This window comes from Lichenostomus cassidix, unplaced genomic scaffold (genome assembly GCF_008360975.1).
Source record: "Lichenostomus cassidix isolate B80296 unplaced genomic scaffold, HeHo_3.0 HiC_scaffold_33, whole genome shotgun sequence".
Taxonomy (NCBI): Eukaryota; Metazoa; Chordata; class Aves; order Passeriformes; family Meliphagidae; genus Lichenostomus; species Lichenostomus cassidix.
This window is the reverse complement of record NW_028147632.1, coordinates 3714578-3727407: the sequence shown is the minus strand read 5'-3', so window position 1 is coordinate 3727407 and position 12830 is coordinate 3714578. Positions and strand designations below refer to the sequence as shown.

The 12830-nt window shown below is 58.3% G+C and overlaps 3 protein-coding genes and 1 pseudogene across 4 annotated transcripts in view; 3 read left to right on the top strand and 1 right to left on the bottom strand.

The window, feature by feature from the left end:
* Positions 1 to 12830, top strand: part of LOC146421558 (uncharacterized) — a 37797-nt gene that overhangs the window by 6419 nt on the left and 18548 nt on the right. The gene's annotated exons all lie outside the window — the stretch shown is intronic.
* Positions 1 to 12830, top strand: part of LOC146421561 (killer cell lectin-like receptor subfamily B member 1B allele A) — a 76741-nt gene that overhangs the window by 58373 nt on the left and 5538 nt on the right. The gene's annotated exons all lie outside the window — the stretch shown is intronic.
* On the bottom strand, positions 91 to 9161 carry LOC146421563 (uncharacterized; annotated as a pseudogene). The gene is made up of 8 exons (XR_014848630.1): positions 9059 to 9161; positions 8581 to 8685; positions 8159 to 8343; positions 7966 to 8066; positions 6661 to 7873; positions 3726 to 5480; positions 197 to 1668; positions 91 to 155 (listed from the first exon to the last, which is right to left on the bottom strand). The product of XR_014848630.1 is annotated as an uncharacterized LOC146421563 (transcript).
* LOC146421562 (uncharacterized) lies at positions 10399 to 12487 on the top strand. Its single transcript, XM_085047318.1, has 2 exons — positions 10399 to 10691; positions 11377 to 12487. Exons 1-2 carry the CDS (start codon positions 10528 to 10530, stop codon positions 11621 to 11623), a joined length of 411 nt encoding a protein of 136 aa, XP_084903444.1. The 5' UTR covers positions 10399 to 10527; the 3' UTR covers positions 11624 to 12487.

Below are 12830 nucleotides of genomic sequence, written 5' to 3'. Positions count from 1 at the left end.
GGCCTGGGCTCCTGCCGGGGCTGCAGGGGAGTCCCTGCTCCATCCCGGCCTCACCCACAGCTCACACCGAGCTGGACCTGCAGCTCCAGGTCACACCGAGCTCCCGCCGGTTGAGGGCAGCAGCGATTCTTTGTCCTCCTGCCCGGGCTGGGACACTGCAGGGCTGAGGAGCCAAAAAGCGAATTTCGGCCACAACCCCGGGATTGTGCCTGGAGCGACTGGGGATCATCCACTGCAGATCTTCCCGCTGGGGATGGAGTTGGAGCAGCAATGAAGCTCTTCCTGCACTCAGGACACTCACAGGGCTTCTCTCACTGGTGCCTCCGTTGGTGCTGAGTCAAGGTAAAACTATGTGAGAAGCTCTTCCCACACTCCCCACACTCGTAGGGCTTTTCCCCTGTGTGGATCATCCGGTGGGTGATGAGGGTGGAGTTTTGCTTGAAGCCCTTCTTGCAGTCAGGGCAGCGGAAGGGCCTCTCCTGGGTGTGAATGCGCTCATGGCAGAGGAGACTGGAGCTGGTCTGAAACCTCTTCCCACACGTGGGACACTCATAGGGCCTCTCCCCGGTGTGGATCTTCTTGTGCTTGATCAGGGAGGACCTGTGGCTGAAGCTCTTCCCACATTCCTCACACATGTAGGGCTTTTCCCCAGTGTGCATCGTCTGGTGCTTGACGACCTCAGTTTTCAATCCAAAGCTTTTCCTACATTCTCCACACTCAGAGGGCTTTTCCCCAGTGGATCATCTGGTGTTCTCTCAGGATGGACATCCGGCTGAAGCTCTTCCCACACTCCCCACACTCGTAGGGCTTTTCCCCAGTGTGGATGCGCTGGTGGGTGATGAGGTAGGAGTTTTGCTTGAAGCCCTTCCTGCAGACAGGGCAGCGGAAAGGCTTCTCGTCTGTGTGAATGCGCTCATGGAGGAGGAGACGGGAGCTGGTTGGAAACCTCTTCCCACACACCCCACACTTGTAGGGTCTCTCCCCGGTGTGGATCTTCTGGTGCGCGACGAGGTGACATCTCTGCCTGAAGCTCTTCCCACATTCCTTGCAATAGTAGGGCTTTTCCCCAGTGTGGATCACCCGGTGCTGCAGCAGATATGACATCCGCCTGAAGCTCTTCCCACACTTCCCACAGTCGTAGGGCTTTTCCCCAGTGTGGATGCTCTGGTGTCGTATCAGGTTGGACATCCAGCTGAAGCTCACCCCACATTCCCCACACTCGTAGGGCTTTTCCCCAGTGTGGATGTTCTGGTGCTGCATCAGGTCAGATATCTGGCTGAAGCTCTTCCCACACTGCCCACACTTGTGGGGCTTTTCCCCAGTGTGGATCCTCTGGTGCTTGATCAGGGTGGAGCTGTCACAGAAGCTCTTCCCACATTCCCCACACTCATAGGGCTTTTCCCCAGCATGGACCCTCTGGTGCTGGACCAGGAAGGACATCAGCCTGAAGCTCTTTCCACATTCCCCACACTTGTGGGGTTTTTCCCCAGTGTGGATCTTGTTGTGCTGGACCAACTTATTTTTCCGGCTGAAGCTTTTCCCACATTCCGCACACTTGTAGGGCTTTTCCCCACTGTGGATCCTCTGGTGCTCGATCAGCCGAGATCTCCACCTGAAGCTTTTCCCACATTCCCCACACTTCTGGAGCTTTCCCCTGCCCTGAGGCTTCTCCCCCAGCTCCGAGCTCCGGCTGCATCTCCGGGCCTTTTCCTCCTCCTCCATCTGGCCACGCCTTGGCAATGACAAATCCTGCTTTGGGGGAAAAACAAGGGCTCAGCGCCTTGCCCTGGGGGTTCCTCCTGCCCAGCTCCTGCTCTGCAACTCTCCCAGGGGTTTGTGTCCATAAAAACACCAAACCACCACCACTCACCTCAAAACCCTAACAGGATTTCACCCTCTCTGCTCTTTTCACTTTGCCCTCCTCAGGGTCTCCCTTCCCTGCTCTCATGGGGCTCCCGTGGCTCTCGGGCTTCCCTATTTTCCAGGGTCCCGCTTAGGGATGATCCGGGGGCTTTGGGGGTCCCAGGGGTCCCTTCTCCCCTCATTCTCTGCTCCGCGCTTCCAGGGATCCCAGGCTTCCCCCTTAGCCACGCTCCCCCCTCTCCAGCCTGCCGGGGCTCCCCCAGCTCCGCCATCGCCCCTCTCCGCTCACCCCACTCCGGGGCTCCCGCCCTTCCCCTCCACCGCTCTCCCGGCCGGACCCCATGCCCCATGTCCCCCTCCCACCCCGACACCGGGCCGTGCCCACCTGCAGCCACCTGCAGCCCCCAAAATATCCCCCAAAGCCCCACTGGCGCCTCAGCTTTGCCCTTCCGCCACATCCAAACGTTCCCCCCGCACAATCAAACCCTCCCAGCGACCCTTCACGAGATTTGGGGCTCAATCCCGGAAGCTGCGAGCTCCAAACACCCGCCCAGAAAAAACGCCGCTCGGGGACCCCCGAGACATTTGGGGCGACTTCCTTCTCCCCCTCACCTGCGCCGTGCGGGGCGCCGATGCTCCCAGGGCCGCGACAGACAAATACTCCGCGCTTCTGCTGCTCCTCCTCTTCCTCTCTCCAACCGCTTCCTGCTCCTCCTCTTCCTCTCTCCTCCTCCTTCCTCCTCCACCTCCTCCATCCCTTCTCCTCCTCCCCCCAAGCCCAGCGCCCACCCTTTCCCCCCTTTTCCCCACGCCGTCGCATCCCGCGGGAGGAGCCGGGATGGAGCCGGGGCAGCTCGGGCTGGGGCAGCGCTGGGCTCCGGGCCATGTGAAGGGACACAGGCAGCGGGCGGATCGGGAAGTCTGTACCTTCCAAGTCCCTCAGCCAGACGGCAAAGGGACAGGGAGATGCGGCCGGGAAACGAGCATAGAAAGGAGGCTGCGATTTACAGCCCCATGGCAAATGCCCCACGGCCTCTCCCTCTGTCCATCCATAAAGTCACTTTTACACGACTCCTAGGGGAACACAAACCTCTGGCCACGCGGGTTTTCCCGCACACTGCCGCCGACAGCGCAGCCACCTCTGTGCTACCGACAGCGAGCGGGACGAGCCAGCGCTGCTCCGGCACCGCCTCCTGCCGAGGCAGCAGCGGCAAGGAGACCGCGGGCAGCCGCTCCCTCAGCGGCCTCAGGCCAGCGGCAACACGGCGCCACAGCCAGGGAGGGAGGGAGGGAGGGAGACGGGAGAAGGAAGCCGCCACAGCCCCCCTGCCGCCCCCTGCATCCCCTCCATCCGCCCGCAGCGAGCCCCGAGCCCCGGCACAAGGCAGCGCGGCTCCCACCTGCGCTGGGACAGCCTCTCCGAGCTCCGCCGCCGCCTCCCCGGCCTCCGCTCCGATCGCTGATGCCGCTCCCGGGCCGCACACACGCTCCCACCGTGGCCACACGAGGTCATAGCACATTGCAGTGGGGTGACACTGGCCCCATGCCAGGCACCCAGCAGAGCTGCTCTCTCACTGCCCTGCACAGCCGCCATGGGGAGAGAAAATTGAACCAAGGCTTCCTGAGTTGATAGAAGGACCTGGCTAAGAGATCCCTCATCCAACACCTTGGTGCAAAAAACAGGCTTGAAATTGGATATGTGAATTGAATTTAATTGCTAACAAACTCAGAGCAGGAGAAGAAGGAAAATTTGAACATTTAAAATACCTTCCACTCAACCCATGGGGATCACCTAGAATGGGGGTCACCAGGATTCTGCCCAACGGGGATCACTGGGGATCATCCACTGCAGATCTTCCCACTGGGGATGGAGTTGGAGCAGCAATGAAGCTCTTCCTGCACTCGGGACACTCGCAAGGCTTCCCTCATTTGTGCCTCCGTTGGTGCCGAGTCAAGTGAGAGTTCTTGGAGAAGCTCTTCCCACACTCCCCACACTTGTAGGGCTTTTCCCCAGTGTGGATGCGCCGGTGGGTGATGAGGGTGGAGTTTTGCTTGAAGCCCTTCCCACAGTCAGGGCAGCGGAAAGGCTTCTCATCTGTGTGAATAACCTCATGGCGGAGGAGAGTGGAGCTGGTCTGAAACCTCTTCCCACACTTGGGACACTCGTAGGGTCTCTCCCCGGTGTGGATCAACTTGTGGTTGATCAGGGTGGACTTGCCCCCGAAGCTCTTCCCACATTCTTTGCAATCGTAAGGCTTTTCCCCTGTGTGGGTCACCTGGTGCTTCCTCAAGTTGGACATGCAGCTGAAGCTCTTCCCACACTTCCCACAGTCATAGGGCTTTTCCCCTGTGTGGATCCTCTGGTGTTGCATCAGGGTGGAGTTATGGCTGAAGCTCTTCCCACATTCCTCGCAATCGTAGGCCTTTTCCCCAGTGTGGATCACCTGGTGCCGCGTCAGGGTGGAGATCTGGCTGAAGCTCTTCCCACACTTCCCACACTCATAGGGCTTTTCCCCAGAGTGAATCCTGTGGTGCCGGATCAGCCGAGATTTCAAGCAAAAGCTCTTCCCACACTCGTCACACTTGTAGGGCTTTTCCCCAGTGTGGATGCGCCGGTGGATGATGAGGGTATAGTTTCGCTTGAAGCCCTTCCCACAGTCAGGGCAGCGGAAGGGCCTCTCCTGGGTGTGAATGCGCTCATGGACAAGGAGAGAGGAGCTGGTCCGAAACCTCTTCCCACACTTGGGACACTCGTAGGGCTTTTCCCCTGTGTGGATCATCTTGTGCTGCATCAGGCTGGAGCTGTCCCTGAAGCTCATCCCACATTCCTCACAATCGTAGGGCTTTTCCCCAGTGTGGACCATCTGGTGCCGCGTCAGGGTGAAGATCTGGCTGAAGCTCTTCCCACACTTCCCACACTCATAGGGCTTTTCCCCACTGTGAATCCTGTGGTGCCGGATCAGCCGAGATTTCAAACAAAAGCTCTTCCCACACTCCCCACACTCGTAGGGCTTTTCCCCAGTGTGGATGCGCCGGTGGGTGATGAGGTGGGAGTTTTGCTTGAAGCCCTTCTTGCAGTCAGGACACCGGAAAGGCTTCTCATCTGTGTGAATGCGCTCATGGAGGAGGAGATTGGAGCTCCTCTGAAACCTCTTCCCACACTTGGGACACTCATAGGGCCTCTCCCCGGTGTGGATCTTCTTGTGATGGATCAGGGTGGAGCTGTGGCGGAAGCTCTTCCCACATTCCGCACAATCGTAGGGCTTTTCCCCAGTGTGGATCACCCGGTGCTGCATCAGGTATGACATCCGGCTGAAGCTCTTCCCACACTTCCCACAGTCGTAGGGCTTTTCTCCAGTGTGGATCCTCTGGTGCTTGATGAGCTGAGGTTTCGATCTAAAGCTCTTCTCACACTCCCCACACTCAAAGGGCTTTTCCCCACTGTGGATCCTCTGGTGCTCGATCAGCTCAGATCTCCGCCTGAAGCTTTTCCCACATTCCCCACACTTGTGGAGCTTTCCTCTGCCCTGAGGCTTCTCCCCCAGCTCCGAGCTCCGGCTGCATCTCCGGGCCTTTTCCTCCTCCTCCATCCGGCCACGCCTTGGCAATGACAAATCCTGCTTTGGGGGAAAAACAAGGGCTCAGCGCCTTGCCCTGGGGGTTCCTCCTGCCCAGCTCCAGCTCTGCAACTCTCCCAGGGCTTTGTGTCCATAAAAACCCCAAACCACCACCATTCACCTCAAAACCCTAACAGGATTTCCCCCTCTCTGCTCTTTCACTTTGGCCTCCTCAGGGTCTCCCTTCCCTGCTCTCATGGGGCTCCCGTGGCTCCCGGGCTTCCCTATTTTCCAGGGTCCCGCTCAGGGATGATCCGGGGGCTTTGGGGGTCCCAGGGGTCCCTTCTCCCCTCATTCTCTGCTCCGCGCTTCCAGGGATCCCAGGCTTCCCCTTTATCCACGCTCTCCCCTCTCCAGCCTGCCGGGGCTCCCCCAGCTCCGCCATCGCCCCTCTCCGCTCACCCTACCCCGGGGCCGCGACAGACAAATACTCCGCGCTGCTTCTGCTGCTCCTCCTCTTCCTCTCTCCAACCTCTTCCTGCTCCTCCTCTTCCTCTCTCCTCCTTCCTCATCCCTCCTCCTCCTCCTCCATCCCTTCTCCTCCTCCCCCCAAGCCCAGCGCCCACCCTTTCCCTCCTTTTCCCCACGCCGTCGCATCCCGCGGGAGGAGCCGGGATGGAGCCGGGGCAGCTCGGGCTGGGGCAGCGCTGGGCTCCGGGCCATGTGAAGGGACACAGGCAGCGGGCGGATCGGGAAGTCTGTACCTTCCAAGTCCCTCAGCCAGACGGCAAAGGGACAGGGAGATGCGGCCGGGAAACGAGCATAGAAAGGAGGCTGCGATTTACAGCCCCATGGCAAATGCCCCACGGCCTCTCCCTCTGCCCATCCATAAAGTCACTTTTACGCGACTCCTAGGGGAACACAAACCTCTGGCCACGCGGGTTTTCCCGCACACTGCCGCCGACAGCGCAGCCACCTCTGTGCTACCGACAGCGAGCGGGACGAGCCAGCGCTGCTCCGGCACCGCCTCCTGCCGAGGCAGCAGCGGCAAGGAGACCGCGGGCAGCCGCTCCCTCAGCGGCCTCAGGCCAGCGGCAACACGGCGCCACAGCCAGCGAGGGAGGGAGGGAGACGGGAGAAGGAAGCCGCCACAGCCCCCCTGCCGCCCCCTGCGTCCCCTCCATCCGCCCGCAGCGAGCCCCGAGCCCCGAGCCCCGGCACAAGGCAGCGCGGCTCCCACCTGCGCTGGGACAGCCTCTCCGAGCTCCGCCGCCGCTCCCGGGCCGCACACACGCTCCCACCATGGCGCCGCTGCTGCCCCACTAAAGCCCTGCCTGCCTGCCTGCCTGGGGGCGACACCGGCGCCGGCCTTGTCCCCGCTCGCTGGCACCGAGCAGCAATGGCGCTGGGACAATCCCGAGTGACAGCACAGCCAGCCAAGGGCAGCGAGGCGCGGGCTCTGCACAGCGCACAGCCCAAGCCCCGCGCTCTCAGTGCCCCTCGGGCTGGCCGAGGCCAAAGCCGCACATGAGGAACAGCCCTGCAACGGGCCCGGGCCCAAGGCGCCATTGCTCTGCAAACAGCGACCAAGTTCTCCGCACCTCCCGGCCCCGCCTCGGCACGCAGCCCCCGGGGCAGCCCCACGGCCCCCACGGCAGCTCCCAGCCTCTGCCAGCCGCCCTGCAACGGCCCAGGGGGAGCAGGCCAAGGGACGCGGCTGCCGGTAAAAAGGGACACGAGCGACACCGGGAGGCCTTCAGGAGCATTTAATACAAAAGTAACAAAATAATGCAGTAAGAACAGCAGCGTTGGCGCGGTAAATCCTCACGGGGGCCACCTAAGGCTAAGTTCATGAGTTCATAAGTCACCTAAGTTCAAGGAATTCTCTGAGTTGGAAGGAACGCACATGGATTGAGACCAGTCCTTAAGGGAATGGTCCCCTGTGGGGTGAAATCCAATCCTTGGCTTTATTAGCACCTTAGGCCAAGGAAGGTAACATTCATATGGAGCACCATTTTTTTCCTCTGCACCAACAGTGTTATATCAAAATATTTATATATAAAAGCTTAGTGTATAAATGTTTAGTGCAAGAGAAACAAGATTGTGGGATGAACCAGAATCAGGCAAGAAACACCCAGGCCCAGCCCAGGCAGCTACACATCAGATTCCACATCATTTCCTCTTCCTGCAGGTTCATCTCCTGCAGCAAAGGCACTGAGGTGACCCTGAGGATCAGTGCAAGGCAGACACTGCAGCTGAGGAAGGAAATCCCCATGCTGGGGGGATGAGATGAAGCTGAGACTGCCCAGCATAGAAAATATCCTTCCTCCATTCCCCATTAGAGGTGAGTTTGGGGCCTGCTGCAGATATACTGCATGTCATTTGAGCAGATTGCACTCCCGAGATAATTCTCAGCCAGGTGCACACACCCTGCATTGCCCAGCACAGGAACCCTGCAAGGAAAAGCAGAGATATTGCTGGCACCGTGGGGGGAAATGTTGTGCCCCTGTGCCCCCCAGGCCCTGCCTGTGCCCCCAGGACTCACGAGGAGCTGAAGTTGCTGCCATCCACCCACTGCAGCCGCTCGTCCTGTCTGTGCAGCCCGAGCCAGTAATCGTTTTTCTTGCTGAAGCAGAAGAAGAATTCCTGGCAAGGAGAGAGAAGTAAACGGTGGTAGCTGCACCCCTGGCCCAGGAGCTCCCCAGGCTCCTCTCAGCCACCCCAAACCCCTCACTCACCATTTCCCAGTCCTCGAGCACAGCCAGGGAGGCCCCGAGCTCAAAGCACCGAGCCTTAGCCTCATCCCAGGGGAGATGATCCCTCGAGAGGAAGTAGCAGATCCCTCGGTACCCAACCCAGCCATGGGGACAGGCCAGCAGCAGAGGAGAGTTAGGAGTAACCGGAGCGTCTGTTTGACTTCTCCCTGCAGAGCGAACAGAAGGTCTGAGGATTCTCCCCTCACGCAGCAGCCCGAGCTCCTATTGGCTGATTTTCCCGCTCAAACCTGCGGCTCCCCAGCGATTGGCTAACTCAGCCGTCACTCTTCATCCTCCCGCGCGCTGATTGGCCAGGGAGGGGCTGAGGGACGATCCCGGCCGTGAGGGAGCAGTGAGCCCGCAGTGCCCCGAGGGGTTGGGCTGAGGCTGCTGCTCCTCATTACCTGACACAGCAGCCAAGGACACCAGTAAAGCCAGGATCAGGAGCAGGAGCAGAGTCAGCACAGCCAGGGTGACCTTGGGATGGGATCTGATCCACTCAACAGGAGCTGGAAAGAGCAGCTCGCCGTGAGCATGGAGCTGTCCTGAGCAGGCCCAGCCCTCACACCCCCCACCCAACGCCTGGGGAGCACAGGAGGGACCCTCAGCCCGAGTGCCACTCACTGAGCTGGCAGTAGGACCAGGAATAGGGACAAGGAACAGGTGTGGGGACAGCCAGGTGACAGACAATCCCAGGGACAGCCTGCAGCAGGACAACTGCGCAGGGCTGGGGGTAGCCGAGGGTGTCAATGCTAGGGCCAGCAGAGCACAATACTTCTTTCATAGCCCTGGAAACAGCAACACCCTGCCAGCCCTGTGCTCCTGGGCTGACACTGCCCATTGTCCCCTCCCTAGAGGCCACAGCGCTGGCTCTGCACTCACCCAGATATCCTCCGAGGGTTCTTTTCTGTTTATTCCTGGTTGCTGATCCATCCTGGAGATTCAGGGGCTCCTTCACACTCCTATCACTGTCGCAGGATCCTTCCTGCACATCCTGACTCGCTGCATACTCACCATTGGCACCTTCCTGCTTAGCACAAGTGGCTTTTTCTGCCTGAGGCAAGTCTGAAACCACAGCTACTGATTCATTGTGGAGACACAGGATCTCCTTCACAACCCCATGAGTGGAGCAGAATTCGCTCTCCTCCAGCTCGCAGCTGGGATCTCTCTGCCTGGCATGGAGAGCATCTGGTTCCTGAGACATCAGCAGTGCTGAGAAAGCCTTTTTCAGTTCAGCATGGGACACAGTTTTACAGCCTTTGTGAGGGGAGGTTGAAAGACTCATGATGAGAGATCTGGGCTGGTTCTGGCCCTGCGCTTTCCCCAGGCTCAGGAGGATGATCCAGCTCAGTCCTGCCCTGTCCCTGCGGATCAGGGGGACAGAGAAGCAATGCTCCTGGCACTGTCACTGTCACCGAGTCCCAAGAAATCCTCTCCGAGGCAGAGACTCCACCCTCAGCAAACCCTGCCAGGATAGAGATAAATTCTCAGTTTCTGGGCTCTGATTCAAAAGAGAGTGGCTTCAGCCACACCTGCCCCTGGATTCCCATTCTGGCACTGCCTAGGAAAGAGTTAGCAACGATTTTTGGGCCCAGGTAGAGATGGAATGGATTCATGTCTTGGTTTAGACACAAAAAAAAAGTAATGAAGCAACAAGGAGAGAACCACAGCAGCAGCACTGGCACTGTAACATCACTGGGGTCACACAAGGCCATTTCACAGCATCACAGAATCCTCTGAGATGGAAAAGACCCACAAGGATCATCGAGTCTAATTCTTGACAGAATGGCTCCTGTGGGGTGAAATCCCAACCTTGGCATTATTGGCACCATGCTCTAAACGAGGTCCTTTCCTATGGCAGCACATGTGTCAAGGCAATAGAGAAATGGTTAAATACACAAAGACGGTTAGGGTATAAATATTTAATGTGAGAGGCACAGCATGAGTTCTGGGATGGTTCCAGAAGGAAAAAGAAACCCCCAGCCCAGGAAGCCACACATTAGATTCCACATCATCTCCTCTTCCTGCAGGTTCATCTCCTGCAGAACAGGCACTGAGGTGACAATAAACAGCCCTGAGGAGGCTCAGCATCGTCCCCTGCATTCCCTGCCCTGGCGGGCTGCAGCCCGGGGACATCGAGCGCTGGCAGCGCCCTTTGTGTCCCTGACTGAACGGGAGGACGAGACTGACAGGGAAATCGGTATTTGCATGTTCCTCCCCGCCCCGGGCAATCGGGCGGGACGAGGCTAATTCCGCTGCACTGACGCAACCTCCTCCACTTTCAGCTTGGGTTGTGAAGGACGTTACAGTTCCTCCCGTCCGACTGCAGCCCCGATATCTCCCGGTAGCCGATGTGGCTCCAAGCTCGCATGGCCGGGAACAGTCCCGGGGAGAGGAGAGACACCTCTGTGCTACCGATAGCAACCGGGACGAGCCAGCGCTGCTCCGGCACCGCCTCCTGCCGAGGGATCAACGGGAAGGAGACCGCGGGCAGCCGCTCCCTCAGCGGCCTCAGGTCAGGAGAAACACGGGGAACCGGGGGGGACACGGTGGAACGAATCCGCCAGAGCCCCCCTTGCCGCGGTCGCCTCCCGCACGGACCGCCCGCAGGTAGCCCCGAGCCCCGGTAGAACCGAGGGTGAGTGCCACCAGAAGCCCTGAGGGGCTCAGCATTGTCCCCTGCATGCCCTGCAGGGTTGGAGCTCAGGGACAGCGGGTGCTGGCAGCGCCCTTTGGGTTCATGTCTGTATCAGGAGGAGGGACTGGCAGAGAAGGCGGAGCTTGGCTGCGCCTGGGGCGCCGGGCCGTTTTCGGGAGTTCTCCGCCCTGCACTGAATGACTCACAAGTCATGTATACAACACCCAGATTTAATGCGCGTTTAACTTTGCCCGGACACGGCCAGGTCCCGCTGCACCAGGGGCTCCCAGTCCGGTCCCGCATGGCCAGAAACTGTCCCGGGAACAGGAGAGACATCTTTGTGCTACTCATAACAAGCGGGACGAGACCATGCCGCTCCGGCACCGCCTCCTGCCGAGGCAGCAGCGGCAAGGAGACCGTGGGCAGCCGCTCCCTCAGCGGCCTCAGGCCAGCGGCAACACGGCGCCACAGCCAGGGAGCGAGGGAGGGAGGGAGGGAGACGGGAGAAGGAAGCCGCCACAGCCCCCCTGCCGCCCCCTGCATCCCCTCCATCCGCCCGCAGCGAGCCCCGAGCCCCGGCACAAGGCAGCGCGGCTCCCACCTGCGCTGGGACAGCCTCTCCGAGCTCCGCCGCCGCCTCCCCGGGCTCTGCGCTCCGCTCCCTGCAGCCGCTCCGCTCCGCTCCGGTCACTGCTGCAGCTCCCGAGGATCCGGAGGCAATGCTGGAACTGCGATTGCTTGAATGGGGCGGGGCGGGACCGCCCCTGAGCCCCGCCCTGACCAATCAGCGCCGCGATCACGAAGAGTGACAAGCGAAGCAGCCAATGGGAGAAGGCAGTGTCTTTACGCCACGCCGCTGGCTGAAAAGCTCGCTGAATAACTGAATGTTCAACGAAATTTCTCGCCACTGTTAGCTCAGCTGAGCTGATGGTAAACATCGTGGCATCTCCGGCACGGGTCCAACGAGCTCCTCTTTTCTTTATGAAAGGAAAAAGGTTTGGGTTTCCGTGCGGAGAAAAACCAGCAGAAGAATCAAAAGCGTTTAGGTTGGAATAGAGCTCGAAGATATAAAATCCAAGCATAAATTATAAGGTTTAATACACACTTTTTCCCTGCGAAATGCCACAGCATCCCTGCGCTCACGCTTTCTAAGCAAGCTGAGACCCAAACTGTGGCCAGGTGAAGCATTGTTCTGACAGGGGAGATGTGTGCTGATGTCTTTACAATTCCATGGGAGAGGGGATGGCTGTTAACTGGATCAGCTTCAAGCTGCAGGTTTGAAAACGTCGTGGTTTGACTGATGCAAGGGAATCAGAAGGTAAGAAATAACTTGTATGAAATTGCTCACCAAACAATGTATCTATAGATGTAACATTCATTGTGTTTTCCAAACAAAGACTGTGATACTCTGGAATTTCCACACTGGCAAAAACCCCCAAATTTGTTGTTTTGGCCTTTGGACAGAGACTCAGAACACATGCATAAAACAGGAAGGTGACAAGGTCAGTGAAGAAGACCTCCTGAAAAAACACCAGAGCCCCACAAAAACCAGAACCACGCAAGTGCAAGAATATGAAAATGACTTTTTAGCTAGTTATAGCAGAATGTGGGGATAAGTTATATAGATAAGTGGATTGAGAAACTCTGTTAAAATTATATAGGTTATGAAGTTTTGCCTCTTTTTCTGTAAATCATGACTCTGGCTAAATGGCAGGAATTGCCACATGACATCTGCTCAGGGCCCAGAAACAGAAAAATCCTGAAACTCCCAAACTGCACAAGCCTGGGTTTCTGGACTTTGGGACAAAATGACAAATTCAAGGGGGAAATATGTGGTAGGCAGTTTGGGAAGGTGTGGTACTTATTTGTACTAATAATTGTTTTACAATTATGTGACTTGTTTTTCACCTCCAGCTTGGCTGAGTCGTTCCCAGAATGCTTTTCTAGTTAGCCAAAGTAACAGAAGTGAGCAAGGATTTCACAAGAGCAACAAGACACTCACTTTGCAAGATCTTT